This window comes from Panicum virgatum, chromosome 3K (genome assembly GCF_016808335.1).
Source record: "Panicum virgatum strain AP13 chromosome 3K, P.virgatum_v5, whole genome shotgun sequence".
Classification (NCBI taxonomy): domain Eukaryota; kingdom Viridiplantae; phylum Streptophyta; class Magnoliopsida; order Poales; family Poaceae; genus Panicum; species Panicum virgatum.
The window spans coordinates 9,295,247-9,309,151 of NC_053138.1; the positions used below are offsets into that span (position 1 = coordinate 9,295,247).

Consider the following 13,905-nt stretch of genomic DNA (forward strand, 5'->3'; position numbering starts at 1 on the left):
TACTCAGAAAGGTAGACCTCGTAGCAACATGGAGCTCGCCGGCGCCGCGCTGCGGCGGTCCCTGCCGTCGGCGTCCCCGGCGGCCGGGAGGGGGAGGGCGCCGGCGGCCAGGGTGGCCTGCGTCGGGGGCGGGGTGTTCGCGGAGGAGGGCCACCTCAGGTACTACGAGGCGGCGGCCCCGCGGAGGAAGGCGGTGGAGGCGGTGGCGAGGGATCTGGTCAGGCTCCGGGCCATGGGGCTCGTCGCGGGGGACGCGGCCAAGGAGAAGGTCCTCTCGGTGAGCCCTCCAATCTACTTCCCTCCCCCTCCTCTTTCCTCGCCCCTTTTGGTCTTGTTTGGTGTCGTGTTTGGGAATTGGGTGCAGAATCTCAACTGATCGCTAGCGAATTGGTTCATGTCGAAGAATTCGAGTGGGTTTATACTTTATTGGAGTGATGGTGGTGGTGGTGATGTGATATGGTTGATTTGGTCTTGGAATATTAAGAGCCGCGCGGGTTTGCCAACTAATTTTAGTTCTTGATGGTAACTGAACGGTTCTGGAAAAAAAATAGCAGTGCTTAATTGTTGGACTTGACATGTTCGAGTGGTAATTAGGTAGTTGCTAGCTTTGTACTGCGTATTTGTGTTGCATGGAAATATAATTGAATTCTGATTTGCTTGCAATTGGGGACGCAGGAAGCCACGGATCTTCTGCTGCAGGAGCTGACCCAGATGAACGACGAGGAATACAAGATGAAGAAGGCCCAGAAAGAGGAGAAGGCTTCTATGAAAGCATTGAAGAAACAGCAGAAGGAAGCAAAGAAGGCTGCCATGATGAACTGCCAAGATGAGTCGTCCTCTGAATCAAGTGAGAGCGATTGTGAGGATGAGGCAACCACGAACTTTGAGCAGGGCATGGTGATCTCGGCAGCAGTTCCCGAAGCTGTTGGATCCGGCATCTCGACTGTCTCGGGGATGGAGTGCGAGAATGCTGCAATGAAGGCTATGAAGAAAATGGAGAAGAAACAAATGAAAGCCATGAAGAAGATGGAGAAGGAACAGAAGAAGGCTGCGAAGAAGGCCATGAAGATGGAGAAGGAAGCAAAGAAGATGGCCATGGCCGCACTGAATGGCTGCAGGGATGAAGACGATTCTTCGTGCTCATCAGAATCCAGCGACAGCGAATGCGAGGGGGAGGTTGTCAGGATGAGCCGCTGCGCTACAGTCGCTGCACCTCAAATGCCATGTCCAAGCGCGGTTTTCCCCGTCATAGTTCCTCAAATTCCACCATCTTTGCCACCGGAGCCGTCTCTAGCTTTAGAGCCTGCTGCTGCAATGCAAGTCACCAGCATCAGCAGCGTTGCAGTAGCTGAGACATTCACAACCAACAGAATAGAGGTCTGCATGGGTGGCAAATGCAAGAAATCAGGCGCGCTTGCTCTTCTGCAGGAGTTTGAGAAGACAATGGGCACCGGAGGTGCGGTCGTTGGCTGCAAGTGCCTGGGGAAGTGCGGCCTAGGGCCCAATGTGCGGCTGGGGAATGATGTTTCAGCAGAAGGTTCTGCAAAGAGGAACCCTCTCTGCATCGGTGTAGGTTTAGATGATGTTGGCACCATAGTGGCAGGTCTCTTTGGAGATGTTGATCCGGGCATGACGCCCACCTAGATGTAGCACTTCAAGAGTTGAAGCTGTGTTACCAGTTGTTGTACTGAACAAATATATAGTGAAGATCATATCTACGGGCCTACGGCCCTGCTGGGCTGCTTGTGCTAAGCTTATGACTTTATGTACTTACTTGTATATAACATCTATGCTAATCAAGTTTCCAGATTTCAGATCCTTAGTGCCTCTTCCCTGTGATTGTTTCACCGTTTTCAGGTTTGAGCATCTGTGACAGTCAGTAGGGATGGTTAATAGTCTCCAGTGTCTTGGCGAAGTAATTATTGGAACTGGTGACCTGCAGCTGCAGTGTTTGTGTGTTGAGATTCTTGAATGCATGCAAGTTTTCAAAGATAAGCTCTCGCCCATCTTCGTTACTAGATTCTTTTGCTTGATTTCTCTTTCCCCCTCTATTGGTATCCCAGATTTGTTGATATGCTTTGGACGCTTGATCAAGGTATGCTCTAACTTTTGAATCTATCAGTAGAATTTAAAAAATAATTTAGTGTTAAAAACACTTTGAAACCTCGTAAATCGGTAGGATTGTATGTAGTAAAAAAGTAGTGGTCGAAGTTGCGTATTGGTGCATGTCAGTAACGCCGTAGGATTATACTGTAGAGATGTAGAGACGAATGCCTACCGATGATCCTATAAGGTATTGCTGCATCTCATAAGTTGTAACTTTCTCTAAAGTAGTATAAGCAATTTAGTCGCATCCACGCATATATTGACAAAATAATGGAGGGGAAGTTGGGCCGGGCGCTCTCCATCGTTTAGTTTAGTGGGCCCCGTCCCACGTCGGAAAGAAAGGCCCACAAGAAACAAGCGGGCGGAGAATTTCCTCCTCCTCCTCCTCCATTGGTCCACGCCACCATCTTCTTCTTCCTTGGAGAGAGTTTTTTTTTTGAAAGGTTTCCTTGGAGAGAGTTGACAGAGGATCTGGGCGGCGGTAAAGAAATATCTCCCGCGGCGTGGAACACGCCACGCCACGCCACGCCACGCCGACGCCGTCACCCACCTCACCCCCCGTCGCTTTCGCCTTCTTCAACCCGCTTCACTCCAGTTCTGACATGTTCCCTTCCCAGCGCTCTGGAATATCCGAGGACACCCAGAACCAACCTCCAGCGCCCTCTCTGCCACCGACACGTGGGCCTGGCGAGGCCAGCGGGCCCACCCGCACGCGACGGTGGGACGGGAGGCGCCAGTCGCCTCGCCACATTGGTGGCTTCTCTATTGTATCTGTCGCCCGCGCGGCCACGCTTCCTCTTCTTCAACCCCGCCTCCTCCTTGACTTCGCCACCGTCCTTCCTCGTCGTCTCGGTCTTGGAAGCAAGCAAGGTAGCTGCACGGAGGCAACCGCGCAGTAAGGTGATTCCTCTTGCCTGACTGAGCTCCACTACCTCTGCGAGCACTTGTCCGTCTTTTGCCTGGTAGGTCTGAATGAGTGCCGTTTCTACTAGCTATAGGATGTACGTACGATTGTTCTTGTTCAGCTCGCGTGGTTTTGGCGACTGTCTGTGCTGCTAATATCCTTCGATGCCGATGCTTATCAGTGGAGTATTACCTTATTGATTGAGTATTACCTTATTGATTGGCTATCCTATCCTGTTCCCGGTTGTTGCTTGGGCTTCGGCAGAGAAACATTTCAGCCTTTTTCAAAAAAACATTTCAGCCACCTGTTTTGGATAAATTGATTCATTGTAGCTGTACCGAATCTGTAGGTCCCCTAGTATGTTTCTGTTGCTGCTTCAATGAAAGTCTGAAACTTTCCTGAATACAAGCATCTCCATTGGTTGACTTTCGAGTTTGCTGAGCAGCAAGGATAAGGACGGGCGCATACTGCATGGAGCATACAGCAAGCAGCCTTATCCTAAATTCCTAATCCGTGCTAACACAAATTCTCCTCAGGTGCTCTTGGTTCTCTGGGATGATGAGGCGCAGGCAGCTCTTGCTGGCGACTGCCTGCTTGTGGGCTCTGTCGTGCGCCCCGCTGTTCCGTGCTTCCACCCCTGACGGACTTCTCAGGGTCGGCCTGAACAAGAACAAGCTCAACCGCGAGGCGCTGGCCGCGGCCAAGGTTGAAAGGCAGCACGACAGCCGCCGCCTGAGGGCCGCCGGCGCCGACGAGGTCCCTCTCATCGACTACCTCAACACCCAGTACTTCGGGGTCGTCGGCATCGGCACGCCGCCGCAGAACTTCACCGTCATCTTCGACACCGGGAGCTCCAACCTCTGGATCCCCTCCTCCAAATGCTATTTCTCGGTGCGCTCATTCTTGGGCATTTCATCGTTTCCATTTCTCTAGTTGTTTTGTTAAATTTGTGATTTCAAGTTTTAGTCTCACAAAGCTCGATACAACGACTGATACTCAGAGATATGTTTAATTTGACTGCCATGTGCCACTGCAGATAGCATGTTACTTCCACCACAGATACAGGTCCGGCAAGTCTAGCACTTACAAGGCTGATGGTACATGGCCTGATGCCCTGATCTTCTTTAATGTTACTGCTTTCTCGCACCATTCAAAGATGGTTGCTGAATCTCTTCACTACATATTTTCTCACCAAATTATTCAGGTGAGGCTTGCGAAATTACTTATGGCTCTGGATCAATTTCCGGGTTCTTCAGCAAGGATAACGTGCTGGTTGGAGACCTTGTTGTTAAAAGCCAGGTAATTATTTTTTTATTTCAGTGTAATTGCCCATGTTCATTCACATGCAAACTGTATCTCTAATGCTGCAACTTATTTCTCCCAATTTCAGAAGTTCATTGAGACTACTCGCGAACCCAGTTTCTCATTCATCCTTGGGAAGTTTGATGGCATTCTTGGTCTTGGATACCCTGAAATCTCTGTCGGCAAAGCTCCTCCCATTTGGTATGTCTTCTAGCTGTTAACTCACTGATATAAAGCTTGGCTTGCCAGTTTTCCACATGAATTGTATACCATTTTCTTCTATTTGCAACAACAGGCAGAACATGAAAGAGCAGAAACTTCTTAAGGATGATGTCTTCTCCTTCTGGCTTAACCGAAATCCTGATGCATCTTCCGGTGGCGAGCTTGTCTTTGGCGGCGTCGACCCTAAACACTTCAAGGGGAACCACACTTATGTTCCTGTTTCCCGCAAAGGTTACTGGCAGTTCAACATGGGGGATCTCCTCATTGATGGTCACTCAACTGGCTTCTGTGCAAAAGGCTGTGCCGCTATTGCCGACTCTGGGACTTCTTTGTTGGCTGGCCCTACAGTATGTATCCTCATACTGATGATCCTCATTTTCTCTGTATTTGCATGATCATGGGCACCGGGCTTACAAATTTTAAGCTGAGCTGACCAATAGATTATGAGTATCACTAGAATTTATGTAGATGCTAAACTATGTAGCATCAGTACGACTAGGTACTAGGTCCCTAGGTAGAATGGACAACCTTTGATAATGAATGACTAAATTCTTGAATCTCATGTACAGGCTATAGTTGCTCAAGTGAACCATGCAATTGGGGCTGAGGGAATTATCAGCACGGAATGCAAAGAAGTGGTGAGCCAGTATGGAGAGATGATCCTCAACTTGCTCATAGCACAGGTTTGTTGTCATTGAACCATAGACGAAATTTCATAAGTAATTTAATTTTGAAATCTAGTAATTTGGTAAATGCTTTGCCTCTGCAGACAAATCCACAGAAAGTTTGCAGCCAGATTGGTCTGTGCATGTTTGATGGTATTCACTCTGTCAGGTGAGTCCATTATGCCGGGCCATTATTGTAGTATGTGTCAAATTGGCTTTTTTAAAAAAATCTGTTTCACTGTATATTCCTCTTTTCATGGTATGATGAATTATGACACAAAACTTTTTGCAGTGAAGGAATTGAATCTGTTGTTGGGAAAGAAAACCTGGGCTCAGATGTTATGTGCTCAGCCTGTCAGATGGCTGTTGTGTGGATTGAAAATCAGCTCCGTGAAAACAAAACAAAGGAGATAATATTGCAATATGCTAACCAGGTTACAAAATTTATGGTTTAATCTGGACGTTTCTTTGATCGTTACGAATTATGTATATAATTGGTGACAATATCTGCCTTGTGTTCCAGCTATGTGAGCGTCTACCAAGCCCCAATGGCGAATCAACAGTCAGCTGCCATCAGATATCAAAGATGCCAAATCTTGCGTTCACTATTGCAGACAAGACCTTTACCCTAACACCAGAGCAGGTGCTTTCTAGTAGCCCATAGCTCATTCTTCAACTATACTAACCAATTTTTGTTCATTTCCTACTACAACAAAGTAGCCAATTTTTTCAGCATATGTTGCTATTAGTGATGATTAATCAAATTTACTGATCATTTTGTGAACAAGATATTAGTGGGATCGAACATTTGCTTCTTGATATTTATCAGAAGAGACCTATTGAGTCCTAGATTATGAAGGATTCAGTGTTGGCGCAGTTCATAACTGAACATTTGAAGTGCTTGCATTTCCTAGGAGTTTTGAAGTTTCGGAGTGATATGATTAGTTGTTGATATTTGGAACCCAGAAATGCCTGGTAGAGGCAATTCAGTGGACTATATAGTTCTTATATTCTACTTGATTTGGAGAAAAAAAAATCTGTGAACTTCACTTCTAATTTTATTCTATTACACAATCATTACTGCAAATGCATACATTCTCAAACTTTGTGAAACTTGTGTTCAGTACATTGTGAAGCTGGATCAAGGAGGGCAAACTGTCTGCATCAGTGGGTTCATGGCATTCGACATACCACCCCCGCGTGGTCCTATCTGGTGTGAAACATAACATTGCGTCATACCTTGATTTTTTTTTCCTTCTTCACCATCTCAGTCTGAGAGTTTGCATATGAACCATTGCAGGATTCTTGGGGGTGTCTTCATGGGAGCTTACCACACAGTGTTCGACTTTGGCAAGGACAGGATCGGCTTTGCAAAATCTGCATGAGTGTGTCAGCACTCTGCTCCGTTAATATAGTTTCTCTATCAGCTACATGCACACAGTACACTGCAAATAAATGGATCGCAAAAAATGCTAAAACCGGGAACATGATTTAGCACACGGGTAGACCTTTCTTTCTGAAGAAGACTAAATGAATGCTTGGAGAGCTATGCTTGAAGATTTGAAGACATGTATGTTTGATGTTTACTGAAGAAAGGGACACTGAGAAATAATATCACGCTCATGTCATCTCATCTTGAAAATTGTTTGTTCATATTTGTACAACTTATAGTTTGTAAAAATAACATCTGGATTGACTTGGAACTGATGAGCATGTGACAATGCAATTTGCTTCTCTGTTGGGATAGTTCTTGTCTTCTTTGTTATTTGGACTCAATTCTAATGCTCAGGGTGCCCATGTGGATTTTTTTTCTTACTAATGGAGACCGAGTATTGGCCGGGTCTGAATGATGGTGGGTGTAAACTAAATGGAAGGCTAGCTATAAGAAAGATGCACCGTGATTCGGCCTCATCTCTTTCATTTCAATTGAAAGGCTAACTGGAACAGTAATCAGTAACCCCTTTGGAACCTTGGTAGAGAAATTTCAAGTGTATTTTTTTGATTCTAGATCATGTATATACGGCGCGGCCTAATAGCGGACGGATCCCGACGGCCTTGCAGATGCGGAGGATCCCGGCAGCGCGACCATAAGGAGGCAGAGGCGCAACCACGGGCGGGCAACAGAGGATCGTTGGAGAGGATGCAGAACGAAGCAACCGGCACGCAAGTGCGACGTGCACAGGAGGATCAGGAGAGAGAGAAAGGAACCCTAACCCTAAATTTTGGCTCTGATACTATGTTATGAATAACACTTTTATTCATTATGAGGGCTTTAGGCCCGAATATATATATATATGTACAGGTATTAGAAAATATGCACAAAACCCCTTGTACAACGAGAAAACTACAAAAGATACATATACATATAACAATACTAAAGTCAAAGCTGGTAATTTTGAGTTTATTGTGTAATATTTTGCATTATCTTTTGTATATTTTAAATGCTTCAATAGGGACTGATTGGGCCTACCACTCTATTTGGCATTTCGACGAAATACTGTCAATAAACAATAGTTAATGGTTAAGCATGCTATCTCTGTCTTTTTATAAGCTTTTAACGTTCCAGCAGATCCATAGAGACTGTTTCTGAAATTAATCTCTACCAAATAGTTTAACCTTAATAAATTTAGATGGGTTACAGTTCTAGTGATGAATCCACATAGAGACATAAAATCAATTCATTGAAGTCACTCAGCCACACGTCTGGAGGGAGCACCTGATGAATAACACCTGATTAATTCTAGACCTGACTGGCTGCTCCTCTTGTTGGGCAGGTATTCTATTGAGATATGCGCCAATTTTCTCATGCTGATATGGAGATGTTGGAGTGTTAGAAATACTGCGCGGCAAGCAGGTGAATAGCTAATATTCTGATGACCGTAGCGGCACCTGCCCACCCTAACCCGCCGCCGCCGTCGCCTTCCAGGGGTGGTTTGGGGGGGGGGGGGGGCGTCGCCGGCGAGGTCGCCGACGGCCGAGGTGGTGGAGGAAGGTGGCGGAGCTTAGGGATTTCGGGTTTTGGGGGCCCATGGCACGCTGGGTCTAGAGGAGAAGGCGGCGCGGCAGCAGCAGCAGGCTCGGTGGCGGCGGCGGTTCGTCTGATGGCGTGGGCGAGGAGGCACGATCGCGCCCCCGGCCGGGCGGGGTGGGACAGCCGGTGGGCGGCGGCGGCAGGCCCGGCGGCGGAGAGGGTGGGGCAGTGGGCAGGTGCCGCTGCGCTCATGAAATCCACATTGGTAGGTGAACATATCTCGATCACTGGCTCTGTTCTATTTCTGAATCTCTATATTCAGTCACTGTTACAAATCCGACAACTGCCGGTAGCTGGTGACGAACATGGAAAGCAGAAGATATTCAGAGATTGCAAGGCTTCGCCGATTCCTCGAACGACCAGCTCCAACCAAAGATGGCTTCCACCGATTCATTTCTCAAACTGGAGCGGCTGCAGCGGGTGTTATAATCAGGAACAGCAGGGGCTCCTCTGTCCTTACAGCTTGGCGTGTGTTGTTTCAGTGCAGGGATGCAGAGGAAGTCGAGGCTGCAGCATGCCAGGAGGGCATCAGGCTTGCGGCGAGATGGACTGATCGGGGTATGATCCAGGAGACGGATTGCTTGTCCGTGTTGCTTAAGCTCTGGTCGGGAGGCTTTGACAGATCGCTCGTGGCTGAGGCTCCAATCATCGCTGACGCTCTCCAGGAAAGCCAACAGCTGCAGCGGGTGTCTACTGTCTTTCATTAAGGTGGGGAACGAACAGAACAGAGTAGCAATTCGGTTGGGTAAGAGTTGCTCTTCTGGTGTACTGATATTCCTTAATTGTCCGTAAACACCCCTTTTCGCAAAAAAAAAAATGGATATCTAGAAGGCTTGCTACGGGTGGAAGCGAGCAACGTCATGCTTCGATAAACGCGCAAGGTGACCGTAGGTGATGGTGCTGCACTTCGAACCATTCTGAACCACTTTGTAAAAAATTAAAAATAAATAGATTTAAACTAAAAATTCATACGTAATTTTTAAACAAAAAATACAACAGCATTTTTCTAAAAATGTACCCTACCAGTTGGCAATCTACTTGTTAGTTATTCGGACCCATATTTTCATGTTCCTAGTATTTATTTGCTTGTAGCTAAGCCTATTATCTTTGAATAAACAAAATTCAAATAAAGAAATAACAACAATATTGTTTGATTTTTTTAGAAAAATTTTGGTACCAATTTCATATTTTTTTTGCAAGGTTTAAATCGTCGGCTAAGGCGTTTAGCGGCAGGGCTGCCGTTACACTGTTTAGCGGACTATGGCCGACATTTAACGGGCTCTGGCCGGGTTTAGCTAGCTAAATGCCATAGCGGCTACCCTTCCTAGCAGTTATATCCAGCTATTTAAAACCTTAATTTTTATATTTAAAATAAATAAACTTTGATTTTTTAGATCTAAGTAGATTTTTTTTAAAAAAAAATAAAAAACCCACCCTTGGAACCACTCAAGGACCAAATTTGTCCGGTTTCGATAGTTGGATATCGCTCTTTATCCGGCTTTGTAGTTAAATGCTAAAATTAAACTTTTACTATAATAATTCAAGAGTGTACATTGGACTTTTCCCAGTATTCTTTGTGTTCAAGATATTACAAGTTGTTTCGCCCTGCCATTTTCCGTCCCAATTTTTAGAAAATGGAACTTATTAGTTTCCAGTCTCTGCGACCTCACACCTCCATTTCTCGTCTCATAGGCAAGTCTGTTATTACCTCAGCTCTTAATTACTGCTTCCACCAGCTCTGGGCTAGAAATTCAGCGTACGTGTGCTCGGTGTTGGTCACACGCTTGTCTACTACAGGTGACAAAAAAAAAAGGTGTGGAAAATTAAATCGTATCGCCTCTATAAAAATCTCAATTATATAATCCATTTACAACACTAGCACATTGGACTATACGGTACATATAACAGACAAAACCGATGTGCACAGTGTATGTATGCATGGATATGTATGTACAGACGATGGTCGTCCATAAGCTTTGATTCCAAAATTTCATTGCCGGCTGTCATGAAGTCTTTGTAAAAGCGCATGCAATGCCGTCTCCCGTGCTCCGGCCGCCGACGCCGTGGTGGCCGGCTCAGTGCCCGCCGCCGCTACCGCTATTATTACCATCTCCGTCGCTGGCGCCGGCGCCACTCCGGGGAGCTGCTTCAGCGCCTCCCCCAATGATCGTCGAGAGGGCGGCCGCCAGCGCCGCGGTGAAGTTGGGGTCGCTGGTGATCGCGGCGGTCATGGTCTCCAGCGCCGACCGGTTCCTGCCGTCCATCAACCCCACCGACACCGTCGCCGGCTGTGGCGGCACCGCCGGCCTGTGCGCAGCAGGGAAGCCGCCGTACATCGGGAACGGCAGCGCGGGGAGGGCCGGCGGGCGGTGCGGGAGCAGGCCCGCGGCGGCCGACGCCGGTGCCGGCGGGTGGGTGAGGTCGAGGGTGATGGTCGGGAACGGCGCGGAGGCGGAGAGCGTGGCGCCCATGGCGGCAGACGCGTAGGGGTACGATGACTGGAAGAGCGGCGCCGCGACGTGGTGGCCGGCGAAGAGCGCGCCGGCGTCGCGGCTGGCGGCCGGGCCCGAGAGGAGCATGGCGGCCGCGGACGAGGTGGTCTTGGCCATCGCGGCGGCGGCCGGCGGCAGCTGGTGGTTGTGGGTGCCCTCGTACGTGGTGATCAGCACCGCCTTGTCCTCCGCGCACCGTTGCACCTGCACACACGTGTGTGCCCATTAGTTACTCTTCCTTCATGTTCTCAAGCTGCATACTGCCAAACAAGTTGGGAATTTTTTGCCATTTTTTTAAAGGCCTACCCAGTTAATACCCTCTTATCTTATGATGTGGTTTTTATATGATATGATATATTTTTCCATTTTTCCTTGGCACAATCTACGTACTAGAAGAAAAATAACGCTATATTTTTCTAATTATTGTACCATTTTCCTAACAAGTCCAATTTATATAGCTATATATAAATGTAAGGGTAAGGTTTTTAACTGTTTATCCAAACAAATTGCAACGATCATGGAGATAATATTTCAAACATATACATACCTGCTTCCTGACGGGGCATCCTGTGGCCATTGTGCACCGGTAGTAAGCTCTGGGGCACGGGTTGCCCTTGGCCATCTTCTGCCCATACTTTCTCCATTGGCATCCATCACTGATCTGCATGTACACATGCATCGAATTTTTTTTTAGAGAAAAGATCGATGCACACGTGTATCGATACCCAACAAGGCTGAGAAAAGGATGGCTTAAGAATTTCAACACAAAATCTCAACAAAGTAGTAGACATGACGTGACATACCATTGGTGCCTCGGACCGCGCGCGCACCGACACCCTCACTCTCCGCAGCGGCGCCTCCGCCGCCCGCTCGGCGCTGACCTCGTCGTGCTCAGGCGTCCCCGACCCTTCCTCCTGCCGCGCCGACCTCCCACTGTTCTGACGATCGGCTTCGCCGGCGCTGCCGCTGCCACCGTCGGAATCCCCCCTGTCGCCGCCGTCAAGCGCCGCCGGAGCTCGTACCGCCGGAGCCATGCGGGGGTCCACGAATTGCAGTCCCGCCGGCACCGTCGCCGCCGCCGCCGGTAGCATCGAGTTCGCCGCGCCGCTGGCCTGCACCGATCCATGGCAGTTGACGAAGGCGTTGCTGATGTGTTGCTTGTCACATGATCATTATTGGCAGTACGTACGTAGTAGCAGCCGAATTGAATTATGAGAGTTACGGGACTAAGAGAAAAATGGTGTCAGCGCTGCGCGCGTACACGGGATGCACGGTGGTAATGCCGATCGGATCGAGTTGTCGACACGAACACGCTAACAACCATTATTAGTAAGTGTGGCTTTCTTCTCAAGCCTGGTTCCTGTTGGCACGGCCAAAGGTGCTTGCGATGGCGAGATCTACATGGCCGGTAGCCCCGTGCTACTGTATGTGCAGCGCGTAAACATGGATCGGGACACCTCTCTCCAAATCATTAATGGGCAACAAAGATTTGACTACCAACCTAATCAGGTGTTGAAATTTTGTTTATGGGTTTCGATGCACAACAGTTGAGCTCAACTAAGCTAGTACACAAGTGGTCTTGCGTATTTTATTTCAGTACCATATATAGTGCCAGTGGTCACAGAAATGAGGGTGCCATCTGAAGTTCTGAACCAGTTTGGCAATGCAACCTTTGACAGTAATACTGTAAACTAGAGAGAAATACAAAGAAAATGGGAATCAAACTGGTAGAGTGTCAATTCATCTCGGATGCACACAGATTATGGCGGGCAATTTAGACGCGTGGGGTTATATAGGAGCAGATCTTGTGTGAAATGAGTCTCGCTTTGCTGGCTGCTGCTTTTTCACGAGATATTTTAGTGGAAAGATGTTCAAGGGATCTTAATATTTTTTTTGGTAACATGGAAGTACAACGTTGACTAGCTACTCGGTTCCAGCTGCGACGCAAGGCCATTTCTTTTGGACTTTGAACACGAACTAAGCCACGAAAGTACCGGTGGAAATTAGTCAAAGAGACGACATGAACGGCGAAGCTGATGATGATGATGATGATGATGAGATGGTAGCAACTAGCATGGTAAATGGTAAGTTCAGTTTATTACCTGCTGCTGCTGCTGGGCTTGGATGAGCTGATGGTACAGAGCGCTGTAGCTGCGGGTGAGGTCGTCCAGCATCCGCCGGAGCCGCCGGTTCTCCTCGCCGGCCTGCCGGAGCTCCCCCTCCACCGTCGCCGCCTGCAGACAGGCATGTGTAAAGGATTAACATGCGTGTAGTACTAATAGAAGGCTTTTTATGATCAGTATAACTCTGATGTAGAAGAACAAGCAAGAGAGAAGCCGCGCCTACCTCTTTATGATCACTCGCCGCTCCGGCGGCCGTACCCTCGCCGCCGTTGACCGGCGTCGCCGCCGTCGCCGCCGTTGTCAGCAGGTCAAGCGCCGTCTGCACGAACCCAAAGGACACGCACACCCGCACAAAAAATCAAGTTCGATTCATACATGTATCGATCTAATGGCCATAGGCCATCTTAATTGTGCACGCAGGCATCAATATAATCTCATCAAGCTCATCTGGATCGAGAAGACTTACGTTGACCGTGGTATTGCCGCGTCCTAGTGCTCCTGCCTCTCGGTTCCCATCCTCGCCGTCGCCGTCGCCGTCGTTCCTGCGGCGAGCACCGCCGGTGGAGAAGAAGTCGACCTCCTTGATCTCGCTCCTGCGCCCGCCGCCGCAAAAGTTGGCCCTGCTGCCATGCTCCGCCAAGATCATCATGCCCTCCTTCTCTTCCTCTTTCTCCTCCTCCTCCTCCTTGTGCTGCTCTTGCTTTGGCACCAAGTCCATGGATGAGAAGGCTATATACAACTTTGTGACTTGTGGCCGTACTAGCTACCTACAAGCTAGAGAGAGAGAGAGAGAGAGAGAGAGAGAGAGAGAGAGAGAGAGAGATGTCCAAGTATGCAAGCTACAGAAGAAGCACGTAACGTGAGACGGAAAGACTTGGACTTTGGACTCGAGAATGGGGACGGGGCAGCAGGCGGAGGAGTTGGACCAATGGGATGGGGTCGGAACTGGTGGGCCACCCCATGCGTCAGCGTGATAGGTGGCTGAGGCGGGAGGCCACGTGTCGCTGCGCGTGGGCCGGGTCAACGGGGTCAACGGCTGCTGCGTTTTGCGACCCGGGGA

The 13,905-nt window shown here is 48.5% G+C and overlaps 3 protein-coding genes across 4 annotated transcripts; 2 read left to right on the plus strand and 1 right to left on the minus strand.

Annotated features, from left to right (window-relative positions):
* Positions 1-6: 6 nt before the first annotated feature.
* Positions 7-1,818, plus strand: LOC120697383 (diacylglycerol O-acyltransferase 3-like). The gene is made up of 2 exons (XM_039980591.1): positions 7-277; positions 676-1,818. Exons 1-2 carry the CDS (start codon positions 29-31, stop codon positions 1,642-1,644), a joined length of 1,218 nt encoding a protein of 405 aa, XP_039836525.1. The 5' UTR covers positions 7-28; the 3' UTR covers positions 1,645-1,818.
* Positions 1,819-2,764: 946 nt separating this feature from the next.
* LOC120697382 (aspartic proteinase-like) lies at positions 2,765-6,945 on the plus strand. Of its 2 annotated transcripts, none has more exons than XM_039980589.1 (12): positions 2,765-3,006; positions 3,547-3,901; positions 4,047-4,107; positions 4,215-4,309; positions 4,401-4,513; positions 4,608-4,881; positions 5,104-5,217; positions 5,304-5,368; positions 5,492-5,633; positions 5,723-5,842; positions 6,324-6,412; positions 6,500-6,945. In XM_039980589.1, exons 2-12 carry the CDS (start codon positions 3,566-3,568, stop codon positions 6,582-6,584), a joined length of 1,494 nt encoding a protein of 497 aa, XP_039836523.1. In that variant the 5' UTR covers positions 2,765-3,006; positions 3,547-3,565; the 3' UTR covers positions 6,585-6,945. The 2 variants fall into 2 exon arrangements, with proteins under 2 accessions (XP_039836523.1, XP_039836524.1); XM_039980590.1 differs by having other exon boundaries at positions 2,970-3,068.
* A 3,125-nt stretch (positions 6,946-10,070) lies between these two features.
* On the minus strand, positions 10,071-13,563 carry LOC120697384 (WRKY transcription factor 6-like). The gene is made up of 6 exons (XM_039980592.1): positions 13,312-13,563; positions 13,069-13,164; positions 12,825-12,956; positions 11,526-11,834; positions 11,270-11,383; positions 10,071-10,926 (listed from the first exon to the last, which is right to left on the minus strand). Exons 1-6 carry the CDS (start codon positions 13,561-13,563, stop codon positions 10,306-10,308), a joined length of 1,524 nt encoding a protein of 507 aa, XP_039836526.1. The 3' UTR covers positions 10,071-10,305.
* Positions 13,564-13,905: the final 342 nt, after the last annotated feature.

Bases quoted from the DNA above. Each gene is read 5' to 3' on its own strand.
- LOC120697382 (XM_039980589.1), top strand. From the start codon at position 3,566: ATGATGAGGCGCAGGCAGCTCTTGCTGGCGACTGCCTGCTTGTGGGCT. The intron at 5,369-5,491 runs GTGAGTCCATTA...AACTTTTTGCAG, and splicing joins GATGGTATTCACTCTGTCAG to TGAAGGAATTGAATCTGTTG. The intron at 6,413-6,499 runs GTGTGAAACATA...GAACCATTGCAG, and splicing joins CCCCCGCGTGGTCCTATCTG to GATTCTTGGGGGTGTCTTCA.
- LOC120697384 (XM_039980592.1), bottom strand. From the start codon at position 13,563: ATGGACTTGGTGCCAAAGCAAGAGCAGCACAAGGAGGAGGAGGAGGAG. The intron at 13,165-13,311 runs GTAAGTCTTCTC...GGGTTCGTGCAG, and splicing joins GCGGCAATACCACGGTCAAC to ACGGCGCTTGACCTGCTGAC. The intron at 10,927-11,269 runs GTATGTATATGT...ACGTGTGTGCAG, and splicing joins GATGCCCCGTCAGGAAGCAG to GTGCAACGGTGCGCGGAGGA.
- LOC120697383 (XM_039980591.1), top strand. From the start codon at position 29: ATGGAGCTCGCCGGCGCCGCGCTGCGGCGGTCCCTGCCGTCGGCGTCC. The intron at 278-675 runs GTGAGCCCTCCA...TTGGGGACGCAG, and splicing joins CCAAGGAGAAGGTCCTCTCG to GAAGCCACGGATCTTCTGCT.